Genomic DNA, 24,562 nt, shown 5'->3' on the forward strand with positions numbered 1-24,562 from the left:
ATAAATCAAAGAAAATCCAATTTTGTAATGGGAACCTCATTCTGCAAATTATGTAGGCAGTACCATATAATGTTATCCAGACCCATTATCCAGAAAGCTCTAATACAGTGATCCCCAACCAGTGGCTCCTATGCAACACGTTGTTCCCAACCCCTTGGATGTTGCTCCCAGTGGCCTCAAAGCAGCTGCTTATTTTTGAATTTCTGGTATCCATATCCTGCTGAAAAAGGCTGAATCTTCACCGAATCCCAAACCAAATGCTGGAGTCGGTGCATCCCTAATCCATATTGACGCCAAGACAGTCCTATTGGGTATATTCCATGTTTACATGATTTCTAGGAGACATAAGGTCTGGAGTAGTAATGAGCGAATCTGTCCCATTTCGCATCACTGAAAAAATTTGCAAATCTTTGAAAAAATTCGTAAATCTTTGAAAAGATTAGCGAAACGCGAAAAATTTGCAAAACGCCAAAAATTATGTGCTCAAAAGAAACTGTTGCACTCATCCTTTTTCTGACACACGCAACAGTTTTTTCTGATGCATGAGACAATATTTTGTAGTGCGGTGAATCCACGCCTGGAGAAAAATTTTGTTCATCACCAGTCTGGAGATCCAGATTACAGAAAGCATTCCAGATAATGGATCCTTTACCAGTACTTTATTTCCAAGCAAAAAAAAATTATTATTTTCACTATCTTTAACAGCTTTTTAGTATGGCAAAATCGCAAACTGCAAATATTTACGCGCCCACTCTTTGTTCAAATTACACCACAACTCTGGTGGCGAAAAAATATATTCTAAGCAAATTGCTAATTTCGGCAAAATGACCATCGGCGCTATGTTCGCACACAATGAACACACACAGTGGGCAAACTCACACAAACACACATCTCATTTGTGAATATTTGTGTGCGATGCGCATATCATTGTTTAGTAAGGAAAGGTAAGGCGGGCACAGCAGTGCAACGTGTAAATGTTTAGGGGAAAACGTGCATAAAGCAACCATATGCGAATGATCCCCCACTATTAGGAAAATTGAATAAAAATCGCAAGCTGCCCACAATAAAATACTGTTTACTAAACGTTTATTATTATTATATTATATTGAAGAGGGCGTAATTGCTAGCCCAAAACAAACTTTTTCATTAAGAATTTTTATTACAAACACTGCGCACATACGTAAACTAAAATATTCCCAATCACTATCTTACTGATGCATGAAGGGCAAAGGGTACGTGAAATGTATTTTACATTCGCACAAAGGCAAAATTGTTCGCAATGCAACTTTTAAGTATATTTATACAGGTATGGGACCTGTTATCCAGAATGCTTGGGATAAGGGATCTTTCCGTAATTTGAATCTCCATACCTTAAGTCTACTAAAAAAACAATAAAACATTAATTAAACCCAATAGGACTGTTCTGCCCCCAATAAGGGGTAATTATATCTTAGTTGGGATCAAGTACAGGTACTGTTTTATTATTACAGAGAAAAGGGAATCATTTAACCATTAAATAAACCCAATAGGGCTGTTCTGCCCCAATAAGGGGTAATTATATCTTAGTTGGGATCAAGTACAGGTACTGTTTTATTATTACAGAGAAAAGGGAATCATTTAACCATTAAATAAACCCAATAGGGCTGTTCTGCCCCCAATAAGGGGTAATTATATCTTAGTTGGGATCAAGTACAGGTACTGTTTTATTATTACAGAGAAAAGGGAATCATTTAACCATGAAATAAACCCAATAGGACTGTTCTGCCCCCAATAAGGGGTAATTATATCTTAGTTGGGATCAAGTACAGGTACTGTTTTATTATTACAGAGAAAAGGGAATCATTTAACTATTAAATAAACCCAATAGGGCTGTTCTGCCCCCAATAAGGGGTAATTATATCTTAGTTGGGATCAAGTACAGGTACTGTTTTATTATTACAGAGAAAAAGAAAATGCATTTTAAAAATCTGAATTATTATAAAATTATGTAATCATTAAAATGGAGTCTATGGGAGACAGGCATTCCGTAATTCGGAGCTTTCTGGATAATGGGTTTCTGGATAACGGATCCTATACCTGTATGCATGTATATCTTTATTTATAAAGTGCTACTTATGTATGCAGCGCTGTACAGTAGAATAGATTAATACAAACGGGGGGTTATTAAGGTAATAATAATAGACAAATACAAAGTACAGGTATGGGATCTGTTATCCAGAATGCTCGGGACCTGGGGTTTTCCGGATAAGGGGCCTTTCCGTAATTTGGATCTCCATAACTTAAGTCTGCTAAAAATCATTAAATATTGAATAAACCCAATGGAATTGTTTTGCCTCCAATAAGGATTAATTATATCTTAGTTCGGATCAAGTACAAGGTACTGTTTTATTATTACAGGGAAAAAGCAAAACATTTTTAAAAATTAGAATTATTTGCTTATAATGGAGTCTATGGGAGATGGGCCTTCCGAAATTCGGAACTTTCTGGATAACAGGTTTCCAGATAAGGGATCCCATACCTGTATAACAATAAATACAAATAAATACAAGGTACAGTTGCAATAAGGAGGTAGGTCCCTGCCCCATAGAGCATGCAATCTAGAAGTCCCATTGCAACCATTTTTTCATAAGCAACCTATATTACATTCCACCTAATGTTTTTTTTTGTCACACCAAAAATGTCATGGGAAGACATGCTTTGCAGAATAATTTGCGAAACTGCAAAATTATTAATGAAACGGCAAAAAATTGCAACTTTTTTGACACCCTCAACCTTTTTTTTTTGACGTGCTCGACTAAACTAGGAGTGCCCCAAACTTACTGGGGGTCTAGTATTAGGGAAGGGAATTTCCATTATAGTCACAGTCAGGTCTGGGCAAAAACACCATGTAGTAGTTTGTTTTGTATTTATATGAACAAGAACCATTTCTGAACCATCACATTGAGGATGATTGTAGCGCTGTACAATAGCACGGTGCATAATAGAAAGATGAGGGATGGTACAGTATGAATAGAAAGTCTAAGGATTCTGCAAATAATCACTTTCCCTTTGCTGAGCAATAACTGGTTCCTGCAAATGGGACAGGGAGATATAAAGAAACCGGGTACTTACAAACAGCAGCGACTGAGAGCGAGAGAAGTGATTTCATGATGACTCGAGTGGGATTTGAGTTGTGATATGGTCAGAAGTATCATTTATCTCTCAGAAAGGACCGGAGCCCTGCCTGCTCAAACAGAAACCGACTGAAACAATAGCTTCTTCCTGTCGGCAGTAGCATCAGACTTTAGCCAATATAGAGCTATAGTGTAATGAGCAATTAACAGAGCGAGTGTAACACATTATCTCAATACGGAAGGCTCAGTGTCTGAACACAGTATTAGGAACACAAAACACTCCTTTGGGTGCTTTTGCTATTTACATTATTTTCCCATTTTTAGTGGTTCTAAGTTATTAGCAGATTTGGTTCCATATGGGGTAGAAGTATGGTGCTCCAAATTACATAAAGACTCCATATCCAAAGACCCCCAGTTCCCAAGATTGCTGTTCAATACAGCCTACAAAACTGGCTGATAATCTGGGAAGTTCTCCAATGGAGGGTGTCCTGTAGCACTTCCCACTTATGGCAAAAACTGACCGCTTGCCCTTCTTGCTGCCTGACTTATTTCAATTAAGAGTAACATGTCCTGCATTACTTTATATTAATCATCCCTAGAATACAGCTCTGACTAACTAGCAATGTAGTGGTGAGGGGCAGACGGGTGGTGGCACATAGTATACACCCCATAGCACTTATAGCACTTGAGCCCCAGGATAATGTCAATTACCCCTTTAATCCCATGAACCACTTGAGTTTCCTATTATTAAAGGTGGATATGTGAATTGTGACTATACTGTAATCCATTCACTTACTGATGCCCCAGTATTTCTGCGTGGGTATGCCCTAACTATATCAACAAAACCCCACAAAAACCCTTGGCGTTTGAGCCGAAACGTTGGCGTATTCTCTCATCCAGAGTATCTGCCTTCATATCTTGTTTTTCAATTATTTCACTGGGGGTATGTATTTATTTGCTTTTTGATGGATGTATAATGTTTAAAGTCTGATACTTTTTTGTATCATGTTTAAATTATAAATACCTCCCTGGGGAAGTTTTTTCTGGTGTGCAGGGTTTTTGTGGGGTTTTGTTGATATATAGAGTCCTCTTATGGGGGAATTATTAAACCCTAGCACCTGGATACTTTATACTTTATTGTTGTTTCTTTGTATATATTTTTTGGCAAGGATATTCTAGCCAGGAGTGCCCTCCATTTCTCTAAATTGTATGCCCTAACTATACCCTGTTGGGAGTAAGGAAGGTTGAGGGCAGGACTAGGAGCCGCTAGGCTATATCTTATATGCACAGCAAATATATATCTAGTTAACTCTAATTACTGGGGTCTAGTATTAGAGAAGTGATTATGTTATAGACCATCCACCTTATTGCTTTACACTAATGTCCATGGCATAGGCCCCATCGTGCCTCTAGTCATTAACTATAATATAAATCCAACTGCCGGTAAGGGCAAATTTAGCCGCCAAAGCTGCTTGAGTAATTAGGGTTAGGATTTAGGATTTGCCTTTTCCAGTGGGATTGGGTGAATTTCCATTACAGTCACAGCCAGGTCTGGGCAAAAACACCATGTACTGTAGTAGTTTGTTTTATATTTATATGAACAAGAACCATTTCTGAACCATTACATTGAGGATAATTGTTATGATTGCAGCACTGTAAAATAGCATGGTGCATGAAAGAAAGATGGTACAGTATGAATAGAAAGTTTCTGCAATATGTATGTATGTATGTATGTATATCTTTATTTATAAAGTGCTACTTATGTACGCAGCGCTGTACAGTAGAATACATTAATACAAACGGGGTTATTAAGATAATAATAGATAAATACAAAGTATAACAATAAGTACAAATAAATACAAGATACAGTTGCAATAAGTTAAGAGTCAAATACACAAGAGGATGGAGGTCCCTGCCCCGTAGAGCTTACAATCTATATGGGAGGGTAACTTACAGACACAAATAAGCAAATATAGGTGCTGCGGGTCACAGTGGGTGACACTACAATATAAGTGCTAATTCCCAGATGCTGGGTGAGTGCTCCAAAAGATAGTCTTTAAGTTTAGTTTTAAAAAGACTGGGGGAGGATTCTCTCTGTAGGAAATCAGGGAGGGCATTCCCAATGTAAGGGGCAGCAGGGCAGAAAGGTTTAAGGTGGGAAACTGCAGTAGTAGTGGGGGCGCAACCAAGAACCAGCTAGGAGTCAGGCCAGGAACGTACGGAGACACAAGAGAAGAGATGTAGTGAGGAGCAGAGGAATGGAGGGCTTTGAAGGTTAAGAGAAGGAGTTTGTAGAATATTCTTTGTTTAATAGGAAGCCACGATAAGGACTTTAGCAGGGGAAGGGCCTGAACTCTCCTGGATGAGAGGAGGAGAATTCTGGCAGCAGTGTTTAATATAGACTGCAATAATCACAACTGGTTCCTGCAAATGGGACAGAGAGATATAAAGAAACCGGGTACTTACAAACAGCAGCGACTGAGAGCGAGAGAAGTGATTTCATGATGATTCAAGTGGGATTTGAGTTGTGATATGGTCAGAAGTATCATTTATACTAGAGCCCTGCCTGCTCATATAGAAACTGACTGAAACAATAGCTTCCTCCTTTCTGACTTTAGCCAATATAGCGCTATACCAGTGATCCCCAACCAGTGGCTCAGGGGTAACATGTTGCCCCCCAACCCCTTGGATGTTGCTCTCAGTGCCCCCAAACCAGGGAGTTATTTTTGAATTCCTGACTTGGGGGCAAGTTTTGATTGAATAAAAACAAGATTTACTACCAAATAAAGCCCCCTGTAAGCTGATAGGGTGCATAGAGGCTGCCTAATAGCCAATCTTAGCCCTTATTTGGCTCCTCCATGAACTTTTATGGTGCTTGTGTTGCTCTCCAAGTTTTTTTACATTTGACTGTGGCTCTCGAGTAACAAAGGTTGGGGACCCCTAAGCTACAGTGTAATGAGCAATATCTCACTACGGAAGGCTCAGTGTCTGAACATGGTATTAGGAACACAAAACTTAGTGGTTCTAAGATATTAGCAGTTTTGGTTCCATATGGGGTAGACTGCTACTCACTGGCGTAACTCTAGAGGAAGCAGACCCCTCGGTTGCAGGGGGGCCCAGGGTCAGTTTCCTTAATAGAAGTGAAAAATCCCCCCTTCCACAGCAGCGGATAGTGGGCAGGTGGGGTTCCAAGTAGGGAGAGATTTGCGCAGGGCCATTCTAAACATTTTTTTTCAGGGGAAACACCCTAGTTACGCCCCTGCTGTTACTACCAGGTTTTCAAAGAGTATCAGCGACTCTAGGGCAAACTGAATGCACAGGAAGCACATACTTAGAAATGCTAACACTTCAGGTCCTCCATAATAGGGCTCAAAGGACAACTATACCCATGAACAATGTAGGAATCTATAAAAATATATTGCTTAAACAACTCATATGTGAAACCCTGCTTCATCTAAATAAGCCATTTTCATAAAAATATTCTTTTTAAGTAGTATGTGCCATTGGCTACTCCTAAATAGAAAATTGCCATTTTATGTACTAAGGGCCGCCCCCTGGGATCATAGGATACACAAAGCACACAAACAAGCCAAGGCACACATACATGCTAGGCCCCATCAGCCAATTAATGGGCAGAGTTCTGCCTTTTACTCCCACACTACTTCCTGTTACAGTCAGAGCTGCATTATTTCTGGTCATGTGATCTCTGAGGGAGCCCACAGCCCATCACAAAAAGAAGAGGCTGAGTGCAGTGAATACAAAAGAAGCCCCATAAGGGCTGTGTGGGTAATGGGCCGGATGAAATTAGTCTGGGGGGGTTTGTTAATTGATAAAACAATGGGCTGCTAGAAAGGCAGTGGAGCCAGTTAGGAACAAGCAAGACAGTGGCTTAGAAAGAACACAGGAATGTCCCATCATTTCAAGGAAGCTCTTGGAATCCCAGACCATCCAGTAGCTCTGAGGGAGCACACAGCCCATCACAAAATGGCGGCTCAAGGGAAAAGATGTAAAAGGACAATATTTACTGATATATATATTCCACTTTGGCAAGATTCTTTATTAGGTCACTTAATATGATATAAACTATCTGTTAAGCATTCATTCTGGGGTATAGTTTTCCTTTAAGGACCTGCACTTGCTCTATGCATTCAGCAGCACTCTATTCATGCATGTAGGTGGCCCCTCCCACCGCCAACCTGTCCTCTAACCTGCACAGGGTACAAAGCATGCCCACCTCGCTCCTTTCCCTATGGCAGGTTGTAAGGCGAGGGCTGATTTGGAGTCGCTCAATACCCCAGACCCAACAGATTTGTTGAATGAGCACTAAGGGTGCAATTTTGCACTTGGGCATTGCTATATGACCCCTTCTCTGAATGAGTGCAGGCATTAACTTAAACTCCTATATCTAATAAATCCATAAATGCAGCATAATCAAAGCCTTAGAAAAAGCTTTTGCAAAATGAAAGTTTCCATGAACCTCAGTACAAGAACTCCGTAGGGCTCATACACATCTGCACAAACAGTGGGCAACTTGTCCTTTTCCCCTCAGTGAGTTGCATCTAAACCTCCTGACCAGGTGGTATCTCAGAGTTCCCTCAGCAGCGCACTTGCGGCTAAAGAATCGGGCGCAGACATCATTCGCATAAATTCTGGGGCGGAAAATGGTGCATTGTGGGAAAAAAACATGCTTGTGCCGAAATTGCACTTTGCCCACTGTGTCAGTGTAAGTGAATGTGCCCTTCTGTGTAGCAGCCATCAGAACTCGTGTGGCGGAAATAGTGTATAGGGTGGAGGGGGTCAGTGGGATTATGGGGCAAGTTGCCCCTCCCTTTCCCCCCCCCCGGGACTTCTGATGATGTCACTTCAGTTTTCACACTGCGACACTTCTGCTTTGCAGCAACAGCAACAGCCCTTACAGTATATTATGGTCAAATATTTTACAGCCATTTAGACAATGAAAAAGTGGAGGAACTAAGTTTTTTTAAAAGGAAATTATTTTGTCATTTTACTTCTGCATTTACTTCTGCTAGCCATCTGTACTCCCATCAGTGCTTGTGGTCTCTTTGGGTAACATTGCCCCCCCCCACTCCACAGCACCCCCAAAAATGTTGTTCTTTTCCAACTGACTGAAGTTCTTCTTAACTAATTTCATCCTCAATTCAAGAATCCAAGTTCATCCTCATTCAAAAAGTTCAGGAATCTGGTCTTTAGAGCTTTACTGGAAATACAGGTATATGGTGTTGGGGGGGGGGGGTAACTAGAGACACAGAGCATTATATAGAAGCAACACACATTACTGCAATGCCTGATATAAAGCATGTATATTAGAGATATAGTAATATATAAGTAGTTGACTAGCTGATGCATAATTATGTACTGTACTTAAAGGGCTACTGTACCTTATATTCTTGCTGCATTGTGCTTAGTGCAGGTGAATACCTATGTATATTATTATAATAGCTCTTAGTTCTGGCTATGAAAATAGGCAGTTATAGTTACTATAAATAGTTGCCTTTACAGTGCCATTTTGCCCACTTACCAATTACATTGGAATTTGCTGTGGTTTTAGGGCTCTGGCACACGGGGGAGATTAGTCGCCCGCGATTAACTCCCTGTTCGCGGGCGACTAATCTCCCCGAGTTGCCTACCCCTGCCATCCCACCAGCGAACATGTAAGTCGCCGGCGGGATGGCAGACGCGGCGGCGCGATTTCGCGCAAATCGCCGAAAAAGACTCGCAAGGCTTTTTCGGCGATTTCCGCAAATCGCCCCGCCGCGTCTGCCATCCCGCCGGCGACTTACATGTTCGCTGGTGGGATGGCAGGGGTAGGCAACTCGGGGAGATTAGTCGCCCGCGAACAGGGAGTTAATCGCGGGCGACTAATCTCCCCCGTGTGCCAGAGCCCTTAGGGCAACTACCTTCTACATTTTTATTGGTGCATTACAAAGCAATAGGAAGAACATGGGAGGTTGTGGCCACCCTGCCTGAGAGATGATGGCACCTTAGATAAGCTTAGCCAGTAAAACTTTAGTAAGGGGAATAATTATACATAAACCCCTTAATTTTTCCAATAATTAAATAGAAAGATTAAAGAGTACAGTTACCCTTTAAAGTCCATTTGAAGAATGGATTACTTAATCAGACATTGAATTAACTGGATCACAAAGTTTGTCATGGATTCTGCCTGCTGATTTCTGAAGTGGTGAATAAAGGGGTTGGATTAGAAGGTGGATAACACAAATCTATAACTGCTCCTTTTATTTATTTTTTTATAATCTCTTTATTTATCACTTTTTCTTTTACATTAATACATAACAATATCAGTGACATGGGTTACAGTACATTTTATTAAGAGGCGTTGATTAGTGTCAATGTCCGTAGGCAATCTCCTTTATTCTGAAAGTGGGGTGGACTGTCCTAATGGGGGTGTCTTGAAAGTTGTCCAGGGTTCCCAAAGTTCGTGGTGTTGTTCCAGCGAATCCGATAAAGTAGCTGCAAGGTAATGCATAGTTTGTATATATTCTATACGAGATTTTAATTGGGAGATGGATACGTGTGGGGCTAGCCAATTTAAAGCAATAACCCAGCGTGCTGCCGCTATAAATTGTATAGTCAGTTTGTTCTGGGTTTTTGTTAAGTTTTTGGTGGTTAGTGAGAATAGTGCTAGTTCTTGGTCTATAGCTACTTCTGCTTGCAATACTTGAGAAATAAGCTGAAATGTTTGGGACCAGAATTTTTCCACTATTGGGCAAAGCCACCATGAGTGGTAATAATTTCTGCCCCTTTTATTTGACACCTTTTAGAAAACATTTTGTGCAAATTCATTATGTCCCTTAGTGATGTAGGAAGCTCAGTAAATAGGGCGCCTATAAAAATGCTTCATTGCATCACATTTAGAGCACTTGTGCCTGTGTGCATATTCACTCTGTAATGTTTTGACCACCTTGGTGCTTAAGGAAAACTGTTTGATTCAATAGCCCCCTCCACCCTCATATAGTGTTGCTTAAACAATGGGCAAATTGACCCAAAGTAATTAGGAGTTGCAATACTCTGCTTTCCATAATACAGAGTGTTTCCTTTCAGGGGACCCAGATAAAGTTTGAAAGGCGGCACTGTGACCCAAAGCAGTTGGTAAGAGTAACTGTACTGAATTAATGGGATCATGGTGACCCAAACAGCACAGGGCCCATTTTGGGTTTCCAATTAATTGGTTACCAATTCTTGCCTAAATACCTGGAAAGCTCTGTTGACTTCATTGTGCCATTGATGGCTGTGTGTGCTTTTCTAACACCAGAGCAGGACATTGGGAGGTGGCCGGGCCAAATTTCCGGCACATTTTAGCACAAACCACCCCATGTAAAGCCAAATGCTTTCACCCGCAAACAGAATTTACATTTACATTTCTCAGTAGGTGCTTAAAATACTTACAAATCTGTGAACTATAAATAACACACCGTGCAACATTAATATGTGATATTTACTGTGGTATCACGGTATGATGGGTTTGGTGCTCAATCTTACTGTAATATTCTCAATAAAGGGAATTATAGCAAAATGTTACTTGTCTGTCTTTCTTCTTTCCTTTATTAGAAGTCAAACTCTATATAAACTGCTGGGGCCCCAGCAGCCGATCAGCAGAACAATGGGAAGGGAGCAAGATAGCAGCTCCCAGTAGGTATCAGAATAGCACTCAATAGTAAGAAATCCAAGTCCGGCTTGGGACTCCTCCAGTTACATGGGAGTAGGAGAAACAATAGGTTAGCTGAAAGCAGTTCTAACGTGTAGCGCTGGCTCCTTCTGAAAGCTCAGACTCAGGCACAATGCACTGAGATGGCGCCTACACACTAATATTACAGCTACAAATACATTTGTTGGTTCAAGGATAACATTTTAAATGGTAGAGGGAATTATTTGCTATGTAAACAGTGTAATTTAGAAATAAAAAGTATACTATAAAAATCATGACAGTATCCCTTTAAAGGGGTAGTTCACCTTTAAATTCACGTTTAGTATGATTTTAACAGTGATATTCTGAGACACTTATTATTTTTTCAGTTACTTAGCTTTCTTTTGAGCAGCTCTCCAGCTCTCTGGTTGCTAGGGCCTTGTTTACCGTAGTAACCAGGCAGTGGTTTGAATGAGAGACTGGAATATAAATAGGAGAGGGACTGAATAGAAGGATAAGCAATAAAAAACAGCAGAAACAATAAGATTGTTTTTGGCTTCCAGCGTCAGAGCACTTTTCTAAGCACTTTTGCAGTTTGCATTCATTGTTTCTACTTTTTCAAGTTATTTGCAGCTTTTAAACTGCTAGAGTAACATAACAGGATGCTCCTTTGCACACTAAGTTAATTTTCAGACACATGTATCCAGCAGGTGGCGCTGCTGTTTCAAATTCATAATATCAGTTTAAAACTGCTAATAACTTGAAAATAACAAACAATAATAAATGCCAAAGTTCTCAGAAGAGGGTTCTAAGAAATGTTACATTCATTTGTTTTGATGGTATAACCCCTTTTTAACATGAGTTAAAATTCTATGGTTTTTGGTATTTTATGAGCTAAACTGAGCAAACAGGGAAACTGAAACTACTCCATGTTTGGTCCTTGCAAGGTAAATAATAAGTAAACTTTCCCCAATCTTGCCCTTTTGTTGTGACTGTTTTGTTAGCAGGAGTTTATTATGCAGGGAGCTCTGTGCACTGGGAATCTAATTATCTACCCCTCAGAGACCACACATGGCGTATTGGTTTGATTGGCTGTGACTAGTCAATAAAAACTCCTAGTGCACCAGATACGGCCACCCAAGATCATTTACCCAGCCCCAGCTGCGTCCTTACTCCTGGCTACGTCCTGTCTGCCTCAGTGTGGTCCTTGGCCCCTGCGTGCCAGCCAGTGTGATATGGTGACATGACATGCTGGGGCCAAGGACCACACTGAGGCAGACAGGTAGTAGCCAGGAGTGAGGCAGACAGGTAGTAGCCAGGGGGGAGGATACAGCAAGGGCAGGGATATAGTTTGAGGACTAACTATAGTCTGGCCCCCCCAACAGTCTGAGGGACCATGAACTGGCCCCCTCAAATTAAAAAGTTTGAGGACCCCTGACCTATAATATCTGCCTGATAGCTGTAAATTGCTTTGAGTCCCACAGGAGAAAAGCACTATATAAATAATTCCCCTTCATTCTATTGCAGCCCTGTAGTATTTAGTCATAATTGGTCATAGCCCAAATCCACAAACCTATATTTTAATAAACTTTATTCGCAGCAACTCACAAACAGTCTTCCAAAAATCAACAGTCAAAGCTCCACAATATGGTTTCCTTATTGTGTGTATTTCTTTCCAGCTTTGTAAAGTGGGGCCCAGCTCAGGGCTTCTTATCAAAATAAGTTGCTAATATTGGATTGCAGCTCTGGGAAGGTATAGGCATAACGTAATTTATGAAAAGAAAGAATTTCAGAAAACTGTCTCTTTTGGCAGATTATGACTAGTAGTGCCCTGCTCTAAGTGTAGCCCAGCAGTGTCTGACTTGGTGCCCAGATATGTAGGAGACTCTGTGGATCTGGGGAAGGTTGAGAAGCAGTTCTGTGGAAAGTGTTCCACGCGTATATTACATTAAATTAATATTTGCTCAGTCAATATATTGATTCCCTGGTTTTTGTTCCACCGTTATGGCTTCTGACTCCATTGTGAACGTGACGTTATCCGACGGCCGATCGAGCAGAACGGATCTGTGCAGACTCTTGAAATGGATGCAAGTAATGGCAGCAGTGGCAAGAAGGATGAAGGCTGCCAGAAGTAACCGGATGATGTTTTCTGTGGTATGGTCATTATGTGCTGAAATTGAGGTTAACAACATTCATTACTCGCTGCTAAAAAAAAAGGAAGGGAGGCACAAATAGCTCAGAAATGTCACATAGAGGAAATCACAACTAAAATAAATATTATTTTTTCTCATTTTGCTCGCTCTGCCCTAAAAAGGAAATGCCATTTGCAAAGTGATGTAACTAGGTGTTCCTGGGCCCCACAGCAAATTCATATTAGGGGCCCGGCCATTGATGTATTAAAATTTCTCAGTAATAGACCTGCCTGCAGGGCCGGATTTAACACGGTGCCCTAAGTCCACCCCCATTGCTTGCCCCCCGCGTCCATTTAACTCATGTCCTGCGCAGCAAATTTGTACCGCCCTAGGCCCGGGCCTTAGTGGCCTCGCCACAAATCGGGGCCTGCCCGCCCCCCACCCTGGCCGGTAACAACATTGACGAAAGGTGGCAACCCTACTGGGTGGGCTCATTGGCACTCAGCAGAACTTTCCAGAAAAGAAAGCCTCATTTAATATTTGCACCTAACAAGGCTTTTAACTCTCTCCTTGCATACCTAGGTTAATTTGGGGTTAATATAATTCACTACAATTTTGCCATGTCAACTAACCCACATAAGCAGTTAACTCTATTAACTCTATTAACATTATACAAACACATACCATTTACCTCCCCTTCTATTAAGCTTCTATTGAACCTGGAAACATTATAAATTACATAACACAGTTTATACAAATACACAACACCACAGAAGTCCCGTCAACCCTCCTGTGGTTTAATGAGCGCCACCCATGAGCATGGGCAAAAGAACACTGCACAAATGACAGTCCTGTGAGGCTGAGCTCTCTGACTCCATAGCCAATCAGAAACAGTTGAAGTGCAAATGCTGCTTTTGCATTTAATTTTTCTGTGGAAATTAGTCACTGGGAGTTATATCTCGGCTACCGCAGTGTCTAAACCCCCCCCGAAATGCCCAGGGTACCGTCAGCCTTAAGGCAATGACACACAGTGCTACTTATTTCCTGCATTTTGGCACGGCTACAAAATACCAGAATACACCATGCCATAGGCAATACTGAGAATCTTCTCTGCTAAAACTCTCTCTTTAAGGTCCCCATACACGGGCCGATTATAGCTGCTGATATCGGTCCCTTGGACCGATATCGAACCGACTGCCCCATGGCCGCAAATGTAATCTGATCGTTTGGCCCCAGGGCCAAACGATTAGATTTTTTTTTAAGGTACTTGCTACCCGATATCGCCCACCCGTAGGTGGGGATATCGGGTGAAGATCTGCTCGCTTGGCGACATTGCCAAGCGAGCGGATCTTATAGTGTATGGGCACCTTTAGTCTCCCTAATCTTTTTACTCACCACCTAGGGGTGTATTTATTACCATTGGAGACAAAGCAACCAATCAAATCTTTGCTTTTGTTTTCCAACTTGTAGGTGACCATTTCAATCTAAGTGCTAATTGGTTGCTATGGGCAACATTAACGGTGATGTTTATCTCCAGTGTTAATAAATACACCCCATAGTCTTCTTTCTTTCTATAACACCACAAACCCATACCTCTCCAGTCACATACACAACCCCCACAGGAGTGAGGCAGGTAACACAGAAAGCCCAGGCTGAAAACCAGTACCAGAACCTCTTGCTCCTGTCCCTGTTGACTGGACAAATGGGGCCAGAGATGAAACACCAACACATGTGAACATTTATTTCAGCACATACCTGATCCTATGATTGCTGCATTGCTCACTTTGGAGTAGGCAAAGTCGTTACCAATGCGTATACGATAATCACAATAATATTTCTTTTGCAAGTATTCGGGATAGCTGATGACAAACGTTACATTTTTGGTTGGTACATCATTTATTTCCTGTTCGGTGTCATTCTTATCGCTTATCAGTCGAAACCACATTCGTCTGTACTGAGTGGGCGCAGTGCAGTGGATTAGTAAACCCTCGTTGTCAGAATAATTGGTTTCCCCAGAAATGGTGGGTTTAGGCAGATCTAAAGCGAAACACAAAATGAGAGGTTGTGCAACAATGGACACTTTTAGTCAGTGACACTGCTGTGAATGCAGCAAGGATAGGGTTAAAAGCTCAGCCAGTCAGTAGTGGAGATTGGCAATCTATAGCCCTCTCACTAGAACAAAGGTTGCAAGGTAGTATTTACAGATCACCTGTTTAAATGCAAACATCTCATTGGTTGCTAATGGTTAGTAGCCCTGCTGCAAATTTTTGCAATTTGTACAACTTTAGCCCTTGTCTGTGAAGATAATAATGGCTGATCAATGGGTTCTAGGGAGCAATTTTATTATGATTAGGGGGAAGGAAAGATTTTGCTAATAGCAAAATGGCTATTAGTTTGATTTTGATTTTTTTCCCCTCATTCTGGACCAGAATAAATACAGAGAGGGTCTTTGTGAGGTTGAACTTTAAGGGATTGTGTCTTTTTTAACCGTAAAGGAAAGGGAAAGGTAAAAACCAAGTAAGCTTTATCAGAAAGGTCTATGTAAATACAGCCATAAGCACTCACAGAAACGCTGCACTGAGCCCTCTATCAAAAGAAACACAGGATTTCTTGTCTCCTTTTTTGGGAACATGTGCTTTGATATCTGACTTCCTCTCTTTTAGGGCTCCTCCAGGTTTGAGGCATGAGTCTGCTTAGTTCTCTCCTCTCTCCCTCTCTCCCTCCCTTCTCCTGCTCCCCCCTCCCATAAGAATGCAGAACTCACTCACCCCTCCCTTAGGAATGTGTGATCTGAGCTTCCAATGGCTATAACTGCAGCAGGAAGCTACCAAGACCAAGCTAAAATGGCACCTGCTGTCTGAGGGAGCTTCTAGGGCTCTTTACTCAGATATAATTGCACTTTTTATACTTAGGTATAATTGCATTTTTTTAGCAGTAACATTGGTGTGTAGGCAGCCATCAAGGCAGCCATTTTAGATCATTGTGTCTGATCCTGTGCTTTCCAAAAACGCCAGCACTGCACAATAAAACTGCTTTCAGATGAGCTATTTTTTCTCCTACTCCCATGTAACTGGAGAAGTCCTGAGCCAGTCTTCTGATATCTTGCACTAGGTGGGGCGTGAGTGCATTTTTAGCAGGTGTCAGGAAGCTGCCATCTTGCTACATTCCCACTGTTCCACTAACTGGTTGCTGGGGGAGGAGGGAAAGGAGGGGGGATATCACTCAAACTTCAGTAAAGAGTGACTGGAGTTTATAAGAGGGCACATGCTGAGGCCACCTAGGAAACTAAGAACATGTCTACCCTATGTCAAATTTCGAAATTAAATATAAAAGAAATCTGTTTGCTCCTTTGAATGTGTTTTTGAGTGAGGTAAAATACAGGTATGAATATCCAGAATATCCAGTCTGTGTAGAACCACAACTTCAAGCATCTTCTCATAACGACTAGGGGAACACAGGTTTCTTTGAGAAATGCCAAAAAGAAAGTAGAACAACTATTATACACTGCAATGGTATTTAATTATATTTTAACCATTAACATTTAACCCCACTGAGTCAATGCACTCATTGTTGTGCCCTAGGATTACAAGGCTACAGAAAATGAAACTGACTCAGAGCCAATGAATTGCCAAAGGTCCCACATGATTCAGTTCCTATTACCATGGAAGAGATCTTGTGGAAACCGTGAGAGTAGCCAGCTGTACTGTATAGTACAATGCAAGAGATTTCATAGAGACCTGGAGACTGACAGTTTGAAGTGAGTTGCACAAAAGCAAAGTATTTTACCTTTAGCTCTAATCAGGAGGGGATCACTTGGCTCAGACTGAAGCTGCAGCTTATTTGCCATGGTTTTTGTAAATGTGCAGATATACTGTCCACCATCTTGTTCATTCATCTGTGTGATGTTATAATAAAACATTCTTGCATTGTTACCATCTTCGGCGACTAACTGATTGTTTTTGTAAAGGGAGAAGCTGACATCATCATAGGGAGAAGAGCATGCGATTGTAATGGGGTCTCCAGGCTGCACAACCTTCCAGGGGATGGCAAAGATCTTTGGTGGTGGGAAGGTTTCTATGTGTAACAACAGAAAGGAAACACAGACAAGTGTCAGGTTCAGATAACAAACCACTTTCTTCCCCTTCTGATGTTTGTTTACTCCAACAGGGGCAAGAGAGAGAGCAATAGAGGAACCCCAGTCAGTATGAGCTCCTATGTTATAAATAACAAAAGGCAACTCAGCAAGAGCTGGGCATTACCCTTGGGTTGTGTTCCTACTAATATATAAATAAAAAAGAGTCCATATTCTCATCAGCGTCTGCAGAAAAATTGCAACATTTCTAAACTGATAAAATATGTAACCCAAAAAAAGCTCATAGTACTGTAATGAGCTACAGGCTCTGGTTGCCACCAGACTACTTGGTTTGGTTGCATCGAACTAGGGAGTCAGTGGCCCGCCATGGCTGTGATCTGCATGCCACATTTTATATCATTTACCTCCTTCAGAATTAGTAAGTAGGTAAATGGTACGCACTGGGCAGGGGAACAGACCTGGCTTGGTGGGGCCTATGAGGGCCGGGGGCCACCGTGTTTTCTCCTAGTATTTCGCTGGTCCAGTCCAAACCCTGGGCAACCAGCAGGGCCAGCAATAGGCATTATAAAAGTGGACTAGCTGTCTGTTTGGAGCCATAAGGCCATGGTACACAGTGAAACTTCCAGGAGTTTGAGTGTCACACAAACTAGGCACCCAGTGCACCTAAAATTGTGTTGATTGCCGTTGCCCTTGGGTAAGTACCTGAACAGAAACACATTCATAGAACCTTGTAGCTTGGCATATTGTTAGCCATGAGAGTAAACATTAGGATGGGAAAAGACAATTAAGGGATTCCTTCATTAAAGGTACTGAAATATGTATGTTATCCCCTTAATGTAATCAGACCACCAGTAGCAGTGCGTCAGCAATTGAATCAAAACAACAACATGATTTAAAGTGACATTTTCCTGTTCATCTTACCTCGGACATACAAAATGACGGGATCGCTTGGCTCTGAGCACACTGACTGGACACAATATTGGCAGGTGTAATATTTGCACGTATTGTTTGACGTGACACCAACTATGGTGAAATTCGATTCACTTTGTTCCACTGGCAGATTTTGGTGTTGGCATTCTAGTAGGAACCTGCTGGCTCCGGAGTGTGCAGTTTGGCACATAAAGTTAACTGTATCACCCACCATAACCACATCATCAGAATCCTTGGTAAGTACCAATAAAGCTGGTTTTGAGAGCTGGTCTGGAATGGGAGGTAAAGCAGAGATTCAGCAGAGAAGAGGAGAGTTTTAAATGGCAGTACAAGGTTAATGGATAGATCATTGGCCTATTGACTTCATCACCATCTGATACCGCTAGTTAAGGCGGCTTTTACCTTAAAGCATGCATTATAATAATAGCCATGTTAGGAGGCTTCTATTAAAGTCAGTAGGAAGCTGCACAGGTCCCATTTGCCATTGAGCTCCCATTGACTTTGGGCTCCCAGAAGTTGTTGGCAACCCTTTTGAATGTAGAGAAAAGGTACAAAAGGCATAATATATTGTGTAACAGTGGTTGTCTCTTTCTAAATTATTGTATAAATGAATGTTGGCCATTCCTTAGTTATCTAATTCTTCCTGTCTCATGACTGCCCTTATCCCTTATTTCCAGGGTTGCGCTGGGCTGACAGGACACCAGTTAAAACCCCAGTGGGCCCTGCCGACCCAGACCCGATCCTTGATGGAGCTCCACCTGCTGACCCCCTTCCCCTGTTCATGCCTAGGTGTCAGATAAACATGCTCGGGGGGAGGGGTGGCGTGTGTGCCTGGGTGACCCCTAGGGGGTGTGGGGGTCTCTTAGTGACAACCTCAGTGGCCCCCGCACACCCCAGTCTGATCATGCTTATTCCTACTTTGGTGCTTTATAAATAGGACCCAGAATAATAAGATTGTAGTCTTTCTATCAGTATAAGTACTGTTATTTTCAGTGGTTTCAGACTTTATCCAGGGAAGGAATAATCTATGCTTAAAGGGGATCTCTGTTTTTTTGTACAATAAAGAAGATAGAATGCTAAGCAATTTTGCAGTATACAGTCTTTATACATTTTCTGTAGTTTTAAACTTCTGTGTAAATGTATAGTATATAGTTCTATATTCATTTTGTTTTGTATTTAAACTCGAGGAGCAGGGGCCTCTTTACCTCCTGTGTTAGTCAGCAATTGCATGTTATTTGTATGTTTGATACATACATGATCCTATTTATTAGTGGAAGCAGCCCTATCACTAGGTACTCACCACCTCTTGCCTGCAGGGTCATGAAGAAAAATAAACCTGAAAAAAAAACATTGCATTTCAGGACTGTATATAAAATGTATTCTCGGTAGAACTTATTTTCTATGCAGTGATTCCCAGAGGTTTCACTCTTGGTTTGGGGGGGGGGGGGGGTCACATTTTTAGGGGTCTTTTTAATTTTTTTAGCCAGAATGCCACATCTGCACCAAATGATTACAAAAAAGGCCAATAGGAGAAAGGAGAACGAAGCCATGGCTGGCAATATGGGGAACCAGAGACGGCTAAGAAGAAGGAAGATGATGAAGGAGGAGAGGAGAAGTAGATAAAGAAACTATTTTGTTCCTATTCTGCTGATTGGCTGCCAGGGCTAAAGGGAGGGGCTGCCATTACTGCAACTTGCAGGGCAGCACTAAAGAATGGCTGAAGTTTATCAGAGCACAAGTCACATGGCTGAGGGCACCTGGGAAATTAGGGGAATGTAAAGGGACGCCAACATGCTTTCCCCACAGCCACTTCTTGTGAATATAACACTGCCGGACATGGGCACGGCTGTATTTATAGAAGGAAAAAAAATAAGATGGCAATTTGCTTTGCACACAGACCCACCATCAGTAAATAAGCCCTAAGATTTGATTAGGCCACTTGTTTTCATCCTGGGGATTAGCAAAGCCCTAAAGCTCAATCTTTATATTACAGGGCTTCTGCTGCATACAAACAGCCTCACCAAGAAACCACTTCAGCTCTCCAGGAAAGGTGGGCACAGCAGAGGGTTGCAGTTCTGCTGCAAAATAGTGTCTCTCCCTGCTATAGATTGTAAAGCGGAACTAAAGGGAATAATTTAAGCAATGAATTTAGCAGAAATGAGAAGTGGTTAAAAAGAGAGCAAACGTGGGTGCTATAGAGCAGGATATAGGGCACGGGCAGTGACAAAGTGTTACTTTTAAGAAAAATGAATACGTGACTGTGCAGTTAGAAGTCATGTGATTACTCACAAAACTTACCTCTACCAGGTTAGATGAGGCAGAATATTATAGTTTTACAAGTTCAAGTATTAAATGATGCCTTCCCTGAATCTGTACCAGTTATTCAGGGTCAGATGTAGGGTAGGGCCGAGAGCATTTACCTTGGGGTCCCCAACATGAAAGGGGTCTCTAAAGGAAAAGATCAATAGAAACACAAGCAGACAATAGTGTTGTTCTTGTTGTCTAATCTGGACTAAATCCAAATGTATATATATATACACTGCTCAAAAAAAAAAAGGAACACTTAAACAACACAATGTAACTCCAAGTCAGTCACACAAGCCAGTCACACTTCTGTGAAATCAAACTGTCCACTTAGGTAGCTACACTGATTGACAATCAATTTCACATACTGTTGTGCAAATGGAATAGACAACAGGTGGAAATTATAGGCAATTAGCAAGACATCCCCAATAATGGAGTGGTTGTGCGGGTGGTGACCACAGACCACTTCTCAGTTCCTATGCTTTCTGGCTGATGTTTTGGTCACGTTTGAATGCTGGCGGTGCTTTCACTCTAGTGGTAGCATGAGATGGAGTCTACAACCCACACAAATGGCTCAGGTAGTGCAGCTCATCCAGGATGGCTCATCAATTCGAGCTGTGGCAAGAAGGTTTGCTGTGTCTGTCAGCGTAGTGTCCAGAGCATGGAGATGCTACCAGAAGACAGGCCAGTACATCCGGAGACATGGAGGAGGCTGTAGGAGGGCAACAACCCAGCAGCAGGACCGCTACCTCAGCCTTTGTGCAAGGAGGAACAGGAGGAGCACTGCCAGAGTCCTGCAAAATGACCTCCAGCAGGCCACAAATGTGTCTGCTCAAAGGGTCAGCAACAGACTCCATGAGGGTGGTATGAGGGCCCGACGTCCACTGGTGGGGGTTGTGCTTATAGCCCAACACCGTGCAGGACGTTTGGCATTTGCCAGAGAACACCAAGATTGGCAAATTCGCCACTGTCCTGTGCTCTTCACAGATGAAAGCAGGTTCACACTGAGCACATGTGACAGAGTCTGGAGACGCCATGGAGAACGTTCTGCTGCCTGCAACATCCTCCAGCATGACCGGTTTGGCAGTGGGTCAGTAATGGTGTGGGGTGGCATTTTTTTGGGGGGCCGCACAACCCTCCATGTGCTCGCCAGAGGTAGCCTGACTGCCATTAGGTACCGAGATGAGATCCTCAGACCCCTTATGCTGAGACCATATGCTGGTGCGGTTGGCCCTGGGTTCCTCCTAATGCAAGACAATGCTGGACCTCATGTGGCTGGAGTGTGTCAGCAGTTCCTGCAAGACAAAGGCATTGATGCTATGGCCTGGCCCGCCCGTTCCCCAGACCTGAATCCAATTGAGCACATCAATGACATCATGTCTTGCTCCATCCGCCAACGCCACGTTGCACCACAGACAGTCCAGGAGTTGGTGGATGCTTTAGTCCAGGTCTGGGAGGAGATCCCTCAGGAGACCATCCGCCACCTCATCAGGAGCATGCCCAGGTGTTGTAGGGAGGCCATACAGGCACTGAGCCTCATTTTGACTTGTTTTAAGGACATTACATCAAAGTTGGATCAGCCTGTAGTGTTTTTTTCCACTTTAATTTTGAGTGTGACTCCAAATCCAGACCTCCATGGGTTGATAAATTTGATTTCCATTGATAATTTTTGTGTGATTTTGTTGTCAGCGCATTCAACTATGTAAAGAACAAAGTATTTCATAAGAATATTTCATTCATTCAGATCTAGGATGTCTTATGTTTGTGTTCCCTTTATTTTTTTGAGCAGTGTATATATCTCATTATATTTCTAGTATATGTCTTCCTTGGCTGGGCAGGTATTGCTATAGTGTCTGTTTGAGCAAAGAGTTGTGATCTTAAAGAGATACTGACACCTGAAATTAAACGTTTTTTAATTAAATATATCATAACATTATCTTTGCATGCTGTTTATTATTTTCCCCGGTGCTTGTACCTTAATTATCCAATCCCCCATGTTCCCCTATGAGGGGGCGTCCATGTTTGTGCAGCAGGAGGCCGTTAGCACTAGAAGCTATAACTGACAGGCCGAGAGGGGACAGTCAGGCTGGCAAAAGGTTTAGGAACATTAAGTACTTACAAAAGCAGCCCTATCAGCCAACAATGATCAATGTGACCTATAGGCAACTTGTACATTAATATTTTGAAGAGTCATTTTTTAGTGTCAGTATCACTTTAAGCTTATTTTCATGATTGTGAATCCTGGAAAAAAGAGTCAGTAGAGAAAGGCAAATAATTTAAAAGCTATACAAAATAATCATGAAGACCAGTTGAAAAATTGAATTGCTAAGAATAGTTAATTCTGTAACATACTAAAGGTTACCCTGAGGTAGAACCACCCCTTTAATGGTAATCTCACATTTTGTGGACCCGCACCCAACTCTAACCAGAACCCAACCCAACCTGACCCGACAATGCACCTCTATTTATAGACCTGTGCCCAACTTGTCCATCTCTGACATCACAAAGGGGCCGGGTGGGGCCAATATTGTGCAAGTGTTGGCAGTTAAACCTGTAGGTCCCACGGGTTTGGGGCCAGCCCATACATCACTGCTACATATGTTAGTAAGATCCATACTAATTAGTAGTGAACTTGTTTGCCTGTGTAACCTCAGAAATACAGCACCCCAGGGAGCCTAGAGTCCCCTCCCTAGTCTAGCAAATACATCCCAATACATCAGAATGCTGGGATTTGGATTCTACGCCCCTTTATCCTGGCAAAAAGGAATGGCTGCCCTGGGCCATATCCTTGATATAGACAGTGAGGGCCCTACATTGGATACATTGCCCCCAGACCCTCAGGTTTTTTAGGACTGCCCTGCCCTGGTTACCGCTAGCGACAGAGTGAAAATGGCACATACTCACAGGCAGCTGTGCGCAACGTAAAGGGATCCATGCTTTCTGCTAAATCTGCAGAAGATTTGTGCCTGTTAAGGAACTGAATTAAAATATTAGTCATCTCTTCCTGATTGCTTTATGTCACTGATGAATGCAGCAATCGGTGATTCCCCGCATAGCGTTTATTCCTCTTTATTCTGCTACATAATAACAATATTCACTCTAAATACCAACTATATTATCAGCCATTCAATTAGGGAAAGTGTAACCCGGTGGGAGTAAGGAAGTGTGGGGCCCGTTCCTGAAAAGAATTAATTCTGTAAATTAGGGGTTGTCCAACATGCAAGTCTCCATCTGTAGTAGAACCCCCTGCTCCCCTCTATATGAATAGTTTGTATTAATTTCATATGTACTGAACTATGAAATGTACTGAAAGTATGAAATATAAGGTGGAGAGGTTGCACATCTGGGATGGTATGGGGGCGCATTAGTGCCCATGGGATAGGGGGCTGGCACATCTGGGATGGTATGGGGATGCATTAGTGCCCATGGGATAGGGGGCTGTCACATCTGGGATGGTATGGGGATGCATTAGTGCCCATGGGATAGGGGGCTGTCACATCTGGGATGGTATGGGGGTGCATTAGTGCCCATGGGATAGGGAGCTGGCACATCTGGGATGGTATGGGGATGCATTAGTGCCCATGGGATAGGGAGCTGGCATATCTGGGATGGTATGGGGATGCATTAGTGCCCATGGGATAGGGAGCTGGCATATCTGGGATGGTATGGGGATGCATTAGTGCCCATGGGATAGGGAGCTGGCACATCTGGGATGGTATGGGGGCGCATTAGTGCCCATGGGATAGGGAGCTGGCACATCTGGGATGGTATGGGGAGTGCATTAGTGCCCATGGGATAGGGAGCTGGCACATCTGGGATGGTATGGGGATGCATTAGTGCCCATGGGATAGGGAGCTGGCACATCTGGGATGGTATGGGGATGCATTAGTGCCCATGGGATAGGGAGCTGGCACATCTGGGATGGTATGGGGGCGCATTAGTGCCCATGGGATAGGGAGCTGGCACATCTGGGATGGTATGGAGATGCATTAGTGCCCATAGGATAGGGAGCTGGCACATCTGGGATGGTATGGGGATGCATTAGTGCCCATGGGATAGGGAGCTGGCACATCTGGGATGGTATGGGGATGCATTAGTGCCCATGGGATAGGGAGCTGGCACATCTGGGATGGTATGGGGATGCATTAGTGCCCATAGGATAGGGAGCTGGCACATCTGGGATGGTATGGGGAGTGCATTAGTGCCCATGGGATAGGGAGCTTGCACATCTGGGATGGTATGGGGGCGCATTAGTGCCAATAGGATAGGGAGCTGGCACATCTGGGACGGTATGGGGGCGCATTAGTGCCAATAGGATAGGGGG

At 42.6% G+C, this 24,562-nt stretch overlaps 1 protein-coding gene across 1 annotated transcript; it reads right to left on the bottom strand.

The window, feature by feature from the left end:
* Nucleotides 1-12,353: 12,353 nt before the first annotated feature.
* On the bottom strand, nt 12,354-23,181 carry LOC100496171 (immunoglobulin superfamily member 1). Its single transcript, XM_002938519.4, has 6 exons — nt 23,143-23,181; nt 19,235-19,270; nt 17,926-18,204; nt 16,698-16,985; nt 14,667-14,948; nt 12,354-12,949 (listed from the first exon to the last, which is right to left on the bottom strand). Exons 1-6 carry the CDS (start codon nt 23,171-23,173, stop codon nt 12,744-12,746), a joined length of 1,122 nt encoding a protein of 373 aa, XP_002938565.3. The 5' UTR covers nt 23,174-23,181; the 3' UTR covers nt 12,354-12,743.
* Between the last annotated feature and the right edge of the window lie 1,381 nt (nt 23,182-24,562).

Source organism: Xenopus tropicalis, chromosome 7, assembly GCF_000004195.4.
Source record: "Xenopus tropicalis strain Nigerian chromosome 7, UCB_Xtro_10.0, whole genome shotgun sequence".
Lineage (NCBI taxonomy): Eukaryota > Metazoa > Chordata > Amphibia > Anura > Pipidae > Xenopus > Xenopus tropicalis.